The following is a 9,582-nucleotide window of genomic DNA, read 5'->3' on the forward strand; positions in this document are numbered from 1 at the left end:
TCTTAAGATTCTCCCTCTCACCGGTAGAAAACTCACTGTTTATCGAGTCTAAACGAGCCAAAGGCACTGACAAAGTTCAAAACACGTGATGTTTAACAATTAAGTCTGACTTTGAGCTTTATTAAAAATGTGTAGCCCGCGTAGGGATCGATTTATTTATTTTTAACATAAAGGGTCATGATAATAGTAATGTTTAATAAACAAAAAGCTTAAAAGTAATAGAAATTCGGACTAATAGTAGAATAGGAAGCGCAGAACTGATAAGTTTGTTTTAGAAGAAAATAAAGAGTAACTCCACTTTATAACTAGAAATCAAAACTAAAGAAAACAATTGGCAAAACACGTTTTCCAAATAAAATAATTCCAAAGAAAAAATCATTAAAAATCATTAAATTCTGTGGATTACCAAAATAATATAAAAATAACGTATCTCTTAACTACTTAACGTGTTTATACTAATAATTTGCAAAATTTCTAACAAAGTCACAAAATAAAATCACGTATTACAATATATTACTATTTAAAAAGCATTATAAAAATAAAATTATTTGACGAAGGTATTTTGGTCAGTTTTTCCTTAACTTTTTACAAATATTCTAATACCAATAAGTTTAATTTAAACATAAAATTTAAGATTTAGAAAATAAAAATTTAGCAAACATATCTCAAATCTCATAAAAAATTGTTTTAATTTAACCAATTTTATTTACAATAAATAATTTCGTAAATATATTGAAGGGGTGCTTCTTCAATATGTTGCAATCACCAATAACTGCAAACCTTTTTATGAAAGATTTTAAAAGCGAAAAAATTAATATAAATTGTAATTTAAAAGTTGGTTCTAAAATGTTGACAATATATTTGTAATATGCTCACATGGCTTCGATATTTTATTTTTATTCCAAATCTTTGCGTAATCAACATAAAAAAAAATACTATGTAAGTTCGAAAATTATATCTTTACTATTTTTATATTTATTGATTCTTTAAAAAGTAATATGGCTTTCGCTTATGTTGTTTCTAAGAAAAAAAAACACAACGAATTGCTTTTTAAATGCTTATTCTTCACAGTCACAAAATCAAATTAAAAACGACACAGCTAAAATATATACGACATCGAAACATCGGCAAAAGAAATGAGAACAAAATAGGCGTGATAAGCGAGTCCTCCTATCTCATAGTGTTAACTAATGTGTTCAAATCCTTAAAAAATTAAAAAATAACGTACTAACACACATTAAAAAAATACAGGCATATATGTATGTTGTTATATAAAATTCTTTATTAAAAACTTAATCTATTTTTGTTATATATATTCATAAATGAGGTTTACTTTTTTAACGCATAAAGTATTTTTTGCCTTTTTTTTAATGTTAGTTTAGAAATAAAAAAATAAATATTAATATAATTTAGAATTTTAGCTAGAAGCTTGTACAAAATCACAACATGATCAATTTAATAAATATAAAATTACTAACTTATGTATACGATTTATAAGTTATTAAAAAATATACTGAGCATTTGCATTTATTTTAATAATTAATAATACAGTTAAAATTTATTTTATAATTATTTTTAAAATAAAGTTAAAGTGTGACGATGTGATTCAAATAAAAAAATGTTGATTAATAAAAAATAAATTAAGGAATACCATACATTAACAAAACATTGACATTTAACATAAAACAAACAATTAACACATAATTTTAAGATAATATAAAATTAATTATTATGGTTTAGTCCATTTGAAGTATAAACATGATTTAAAGTGTCAACATAAACATAATTTAATTACCGTTAAGAAAAATTATAGAGGTACACATTAAACGCTTATAATTTAAAACAATTTGCAGATAAACCTATTTCCTTTGAAATTATAATATAAACATGCTTTAAATTACATTACTAGGTTTATTTTTATTCTTCGTTAAATCTAGCGCATTAATATTATTTTTTATCTTAGAGACACTTTATGTTCACTGAAAAAGCATAAACCATCTACGTTATTAGCTAACATCAAAGCGTCTTATATATCCACTTCAGCTCTGAATAGATATTTAAGAAACACAATTATACAATCGTAACTACATCGTATTACGCTGTGTTAGTTTTTCGACATATTCACGCGCCTCGTGTCTTAGTATTAAAATTAGACTGACTAAAATAATTATTGAGGTGGTAATTTTTGCGTAACCTTGAATATTTCGAAGGTTATGAGGTGACTGGTGAAAAATCTATGATAAATTACGACAGTCTTCATCTGCTGTAAGCGTAATACAGTATATTCATTTATTCCTCTCTCGTGTGTATATTTGCCAAATTATATATTTGGTTACTAAATCTCTTATGTACGTTAATAACATACATATAGAATAAAAATACATATTTATGTAAAGTTAACGCTCTATGTAAAATAAAAACATTTATAAGTAATTTTACTCTAATGTGAAATGAAAATGACGGACACATTGAATTGTTAATTATAAAATTAAACTCACAATGCGATTCACTGTAAAAAGCTTTACCCGTATAATTATAATCAGCTTTTATATATTTTTATATTATATATTGCTTCCATAACTATAAAACACATTTAAGTTTTGGATAGCTTTATTTTACGTACGTATTTTTGATTGTTTTTTATGGTTTTTATTTTTCACCAGATTTTATTTTAATAATTGCATAAAAATAAAATAAAAAAGTTATTTAAATGAGTAAAATTTGCACTTATATAAACCCAATTATAATATTAATTTCTTAATATTGTATGTTTTTATATTTTTCTGACGAATTACAGTATATCTGCGCTAACACTTATATATTTTTTTTATTTAAACGTCAATTGACGAATTGCGACAGTCACTATACCCTTGGGAAGGATTCGATTTATTTCAGGAAAAAGGAAACGATCGGTCGGACCCCATTCGGAATTAACTGGGCCAGTAATTATGTACCTTTAATCAATAAGATGGATTGTTTTATTAAGCGATCATATATAACACTGACAAACAGTCGCTTTCTTACTAGAAAATATAAAAAAAACTATAATATGGTAATGTTACGCAAATGTATAAAAATTTAAGAATTTAAAATTTAATTCTTGTTTCAAGATTTACTTATTTTGTATATTAAAGTATTTAAGGGGCGCACTTCCGGGCCTGATTAAGTTCCCGATTTCATCTTGAAGGGTTGCAGTCAGTCTCACTACTCTTTTAAAATGTATTTTAAATCTCATTTTCAAGACTTTTCCTGAATTTTGGAAATGCACCAAAGTATTCAAAATATTCATATAAAATTATTAAAATTATCAATAAGCTATTAAATACTGTTGAATATTAAAAATATGCAATATTAAAATATTTATAAAAAGGTAATCGAGGTAACCTGTTAGGGTGAGATGTCTTAATTCAAATAAAATTTGAATAAAAAATAGATGTATTGTACCTTAAAAAAAGAAAAAAAAAATTGAACCTTTGGCTAGATAATGGTGGCGCAAAATTAAAACTACCAGAAAAGATATTAAGAATAAACGACAATGGGATTTTATATATGTATCTATATTAATTTTTCCTACTTAAAATTGTAATACGTAGAGAAGGTTTAAAAAATACTGCGACATTAACTTTCTTATCTTGTATCTAAAATCGTGCGTCCTTTTTTCTCGTGTTTCCCATCTTCGATTAAAAAAAAATTTAGTGCCAATTTATAAATATTATTTTCATGAATAGAAAAAAAATGGTAATTTTGCTCAAGGGTATGGTCCGAATAAAAAAACTATTAACCAAATTAATCAATTTGCCAAATCATTAGATTTCTTAGCATTGAAAAAAAAACCTTTAAAACTCGACATGGTCGTAAAAGAGCAAAAACTTTTAGCCTTTCCTTTTTACTCTTTGAACGCTGCCTCCAGGCTAAACTATTTAACGCAGTTCACTTTATGACACATAACGACGTTGAGTCGAGTTTTACGATCGAAACTCACGTCCTCTCCTGGACTGCGTTATTAAAGGGTCCCATTGTTTACTGGGAGCCAGGTGTTAATTAACGGGAAAAATCTGGGATTGCTTTTCGTATCGTAGCATAAATCATTTCAGTAGAGATTAGCGGGTCGATCTGAATTATTTGCTTACGTATACTCTGGTGAGTAGTTAAATTATAAAATTGTGTTGCGATTTTTAAATGATTTATTATAATGACTAAATATTTTTGTCATTGATAAGTCGATTGGATGCTACCGAAATAGATGTCGTTTTAGTAATGAAAAAAAAAACATTTTAAAATTTTTAAGTTTGGTTTTTAAGATGCAAAATATATTTTATTTTTAAGATATAATGTTTCATTCCATTGCAATTCCATTGGTATCAAATGTAAAATGTTTTGATTTAAAATATTCTTACAGCCTCACTTTCATATCGTCTGGATTTGAAAATTTGCATATAAGAAAAGCTACATTGACAAAAATAAATGATAGTCGGAAGTAACAATGTCTTAACAATTAACAATGTATTAAAACCTTTGTAAAGAGTCAATTTCGTCACATGGGGACTTTGATTGTCTTGTTAACCAGTGCAGACATTTTTGTACTTTAACCTAAAAATGATCCACATGTTGTTATTGTTTGGTATGGTTTGAGAATTTTGTAATGCACAATTTCTTCACAATCCCACCTTACACACTTAAATATTTTTACGATATGTCGTACGATACCCATATTTCATCTCTGGTTATCTAATAATCGACAAAAGACAAATAGCTTTAAGATCCAGAAGCTCTTGCGATATAAAGAAATGTTTCGACTTGTTTTATTTGCATAATTCGTGTTGAAGCAATACATATATATTGTCTTTAAGTTTTCCCAATATTCCGAATGTGGCTATGCACTGTTGATTCTGACTAGTTTAGTTTCTCGGCAGCTGATGAAAAGTCCGTGTAGATGTATTTTAATTTCTCGTTCGGTATTTTTAAAACATCGTTGCCATTTACGGATATAAATTTTTTTATCTAGCACTTTAAAAATGTTTGTAATTGCCATAGTTGCAGTGCTTTTTAATTAATTATTATAACAATTTCTAAGTAAAAGCTCTGCCATCGTGAATTTAAGAGACAATTTTTTAAATATCGAAATAGGGAGCCCAGATGTGCATTTTTCTTATTATATGTACATAACAAAATATGTACGGCCAAAACATGAGTGTTAAAAATGAAGGTAAAAAAATACGATATTTATTTCAGAATTACTTAATAATTTAAGAAAAAACTTTTATTGGCTGTTAAAAAATGCAACAGCTTATATTAGTTTTATCTACAAAGGCATATTTAATTAAAAGTTTTATTAATACGAGCAAAAACATTTCTTAAAAATGCTTAAAGCTTGACTAATTAAAAACTCGCGAATGAAACACTAGCAATAAGCTAAGCGCTGAAATTTTAAACTATATACATTTAATATTAGGAAAACATAGATAGATTATTTAATAGTTTTTTAATAACCACAAATTTATTATCGGATTTTATTTTTAATTTTCAACATAATTTTAATAATAATCAAGTACAAATGGTATAAAAACTAATTACTGGTACAAATTGCTATATTCCATATTAATAGTTATTTAGCAACTGATTAATTAAATGAATATTACAATATAAATTAAACTTCAATTTATAATAAATTAATTACATTTTAATCTAGCAAATATTTGCAATGTAACGCAGTTGGTTGTGAAACAAATTAACATTGTATATTAATAAAATTCTATAAAATTAAAGCGAATGCTATTTTCGTTTAATATTTCGTTTCAATTCCTATCATTTACCATACTAATAGATAAGTGAAAATAAAAGTCGCGCAATTTGACATTAATTAGTTTGAGAGATAAATGCTTCTCTCTTAAAAATATAATTCAATTAAATAAATTAAACATATATATAAAAAAGCACGTCTAAAACGATGATTCAAATATTCTTACAATTAATTTATTTAACGAGTATTGACGAATAAGTTGAAATGTGTACTTACGTATACTGTTGTTTCCCGGGTTGATTTCAGGTACGTCCAGAATTGCCGAACAGCACATACACAAAAGACTCAAGCAGATAATAGCCTTTATCAGCGACATTTCGACGGATTATTTTTAAAATTGAATTAAATGGTAGTTTTTATATTTATATATTCTATAAAACTTCGTGCACTAGATTGTGTGGATGTTTCGATCACAGTTTTATTACATATTCGCACTGGATGGGTTTATTTTAAAAGTGTCGACTCAAGGTACGTTCTCCGCTCCATGCAGATAAATGTTCATTCTGTTTTGACGGGATATAGTCTGAAAAACAAAACAAAAATGAGATTAAGCAACATATAGTGTTTTAGGATAGTGCTATTATTATTTTATAATTAAATTTGGAGAGATACATATATTATTGATATTTTTATCTTTTATCTTTCGAAAATTACATAATATATTTTTTTAAATAATATATGTGAATTTATATTAAGCTTAGTTATTACTATATAGATTATAAAATCAAATGTATATGAAATATAAATGTGATAAATATTTGTGAATAGTTTTAAAATATTTACGGATTAAATATTTTTTGCTCTATTTTAAATCTTCATTAAGGAATTTATTTACTATTTTAGAAAAAAGTCGAAAAATATTTGCTTCTTACATTAATAATATATAGGCTTAATTGCCTGTACTAAAAAAATAGACTCATAGCAAAATAAAAAAACGCACTGTTAAACAGTGCAACGTATGTACAAAAAATACAATAAAAACATTAAAATAAAAATCGTTCCCACTTAATAATTTTATTTTATTGATCTCTTAATATTTATTATAAGATAGGTTTTCTCATTATATTTAATTTGTCGATTCTCGTTATTACATTTTACGAAAGTGTATGATAAAAAAGTATTTTTATACTTTATCTACCGCAAAAAATTTCAGTTTATACAATTAATCACCTTACATCTGAATCAAAGAAATACATAATTTGTTACGTTAAATGATACTTATGTTGATAGAATTTCTAAGAATAATGTTTTGATGAAGCCCTTTTTTCGGACACAAGAAAAATATACGTACTTACCAATATGTCGGTAACAAAAACAAATAAAACCTACACGCTTGATTGTCATAAAATTTAAATACTCACAAATAAAATTATTTTATCTTTTAAACTAAAAACTGTAATATGTTATACAGATTTATTTTGTTTCAGATCTGATTCATTTTAATCTCTAAGTTTCCAATTTTTAGATATTATTTTTAAGCGTATATTATTAAGAAAAATAAATTAATGCATGAACATATTTGAGTCGATGCTCGGCGACATTCAGCTACGAGCTTGAGAGTCGAGATTAGTTTCTTAAGACAACAGTGCTTGAGAAAGCTTCTCTTGCATGAGGAGCCATCCAGCTTTTAAACGAGCATGCCAAAAACTATGATGTTTTCGGTTATACCTAAGAGAAGCTCTATGAGTATTCATATATCGTAAATTTGCATCAAAAATATTTTTTATTTTATTTAAAATATGTACTGTAATAAATCTTTTTGTATAATAAATATCATAACACATTTAAAAAAACTGTAAAGTCACAATAAACAGATTAAAATATAGCTAAAATTAATATTAAATAAAAGATTATACCGTATTTAATATATCTTACAGTAATGCGACCGAATACAAGTATTATATTAAAGTTGATTAATTACAAGATGACTAAATTGTATTATTATTGATAAATAATTATAAACTTTGCAATTTATTTATTTTTAAATGTTTTTAATAAGAACAATTTATGTATATATTACCTACTTTATTTAAGAAGCTTAGCGGCCATTTCTTTTAAATATTACCATGATATTATCAAAACTTATATGGTATACATTATAGATTAAACACAAATCGAAAAGTTATCACAGTTATAAAATTAGTAATTATTAAAATATTATTATTAAATATTCTTATTGACAAATTTATTTATTAAAACATTTTCCTAATACTTATTTTTTGAGAAAGCTTAAACCAAGGATCTCTAAGTGTAAAGATTATAAGAAGCTATTTAAGCGAAGAACCAAAAAATCCTTAATAGATGAATGAAATAATTCAATAACTTTTTAAATCATGAAGTTTTAAAATACTTTTTGTTGTAACCTGACAGGCGTAAGTCTTAAAAGTAATTCTAGGTAAGTTAATCACTAAACTCAAGGTCAGAGAATCGCTGACATCTATAATAAAAATTATAAATTCATATGTGTAATATAATTTATAATCTATAGATGTCACTGTATCTGGGGTCAGTTTAAATAATTAGGCATTTCTTATAAATAATAATTCGTATAGTGACTCGAACCCGCAACCATAAATTTATTAGTCTGAGACAATACAGATTGCGCTACTCCGTCCTTATGTAAAAATAAAAATGTTCTTAAGGCACAAAAAAATTAACTAAATTATGATAGTGTATTAAATAAAAAATATGAATATAGCATTACTTATGTTATTTTTTGTCAAAGAAAATTTGTAATAATTAATCCATTTTTCTCTCTCTTTCCCTCTAGCATAAATTATACAAATTAATAAAATAACCCATCTCTTTCGATAGTTTTTATTTCATTACACCGATATTAATCAGCAAATTGAAGAAACAAATTTTCAAGGCTCGAATCTGAATAAATATCAAGCATTTGGGGGTGATATTTTTTTCGTTCTACGTTATGGGGTTATTAGAGAAAAGCGTTTTTTTTTTAATAACATAATAACGCAAGTGGCTTTGAAGGCGCACAAAGGTGCTTGCAGACTTGAAAAGCGAATAAAGGATATCATGGACCAGTGCTTAACAACATTTAAATTTTAATGATTTTTTTACGTAAAAGTGAATTGAGGTTATAATGATTTCATTTTGATTAAACCGTTGAACCATTGTTTTTTAGGCAGTTTAAATTAGGACCCTGCATATATGACTTTTTCAATAAAATTGCTGTATATTAATTAATAATAATAATAAGGGCCAAACAACGTAGACACACATTCATTGATGTCATATTTTAGTGACTTTTATATTCATAAACTTTGTTTGGAGAACTCTGGCGTAGATGATTGTGCTTGTGTGTATATATATATTTTTAACTCCCCTGGGTAACTTTTCTTTTACGTGATAACGAAAACCCGAAGCCGAAAAAACTTTCATTTGACTTAGAAATTCACTCGCCTCCGCATCTGTATCTTATACGGTGGCAGATAATCTTATTATTGGCAAGGGATGAGTGGCGAGCAGGGGAGAGGGATGATGATAGGTCTAACGGGTTTCTTAGGGGCAAAAAAGAACCGTTAGTACACCAATTTTTATTAGAGATGGATACCATTTTTTTTTACCGCAACCTTCGTATCCTTCGACGAAAGTTGAAACATGTATACGCAATGCGAATACACTTTCGTTAATATTTATACGTTTATATTTCACATTAAAGGCTTAGAGAAACCTTAGAATATTATTTATTAGTCTAGAAAAGCTACAAATATAATTATAAACGATATATACATTGCAAGTTTGGCGCAGTGGACAAAATATAG

General features: G+C 26.1%; 1 protein-coding gene across 1 annotated transcript in view; it reads right to left on the reverse strand.

Annotated features, from left to right (window-relative positions):
• The window catches only part of LOC148234156 (nephrin-like), a 296,304-nt gene extending 290,146 nt beyond the window's left edge, over nt 1–6,158 (reverse strand). Inside the window, exon 1 of the mRNA XM_088188373.1 lies at nt 6,017–6,158. Coding sequence (XP_088044499.1) covers nt 6,017–6,116 — 100 coding nt within the window. The 5' untranslated portion in view covers nt 6,117–6,158. The remainder of the gene's footprint in view (nt 1–6,016) is intronic.
• Nucleotides 6,159–9,582: the final 3,424 nt, after the last annotated feature.

This window comes from Plectrocnemia conspersa, unplaced genomic scaffold, assembly GCF_051122295.1.
Source record: "Plectrocnemia conspersa isolate PC_06_02 unplaced genomic scaffold, ASM5112229v1 ptg000006l, whole genome shotgun sequence".
In the NCBI taxonomy this organism is placed as follows: domain Eukaryota; kingdom Metazoa; phylum Arthropoda; class Insecta; order Trichoptera; family Polycentropodidae; genus Plectrocnemia; species Plectrocnemia conspersa.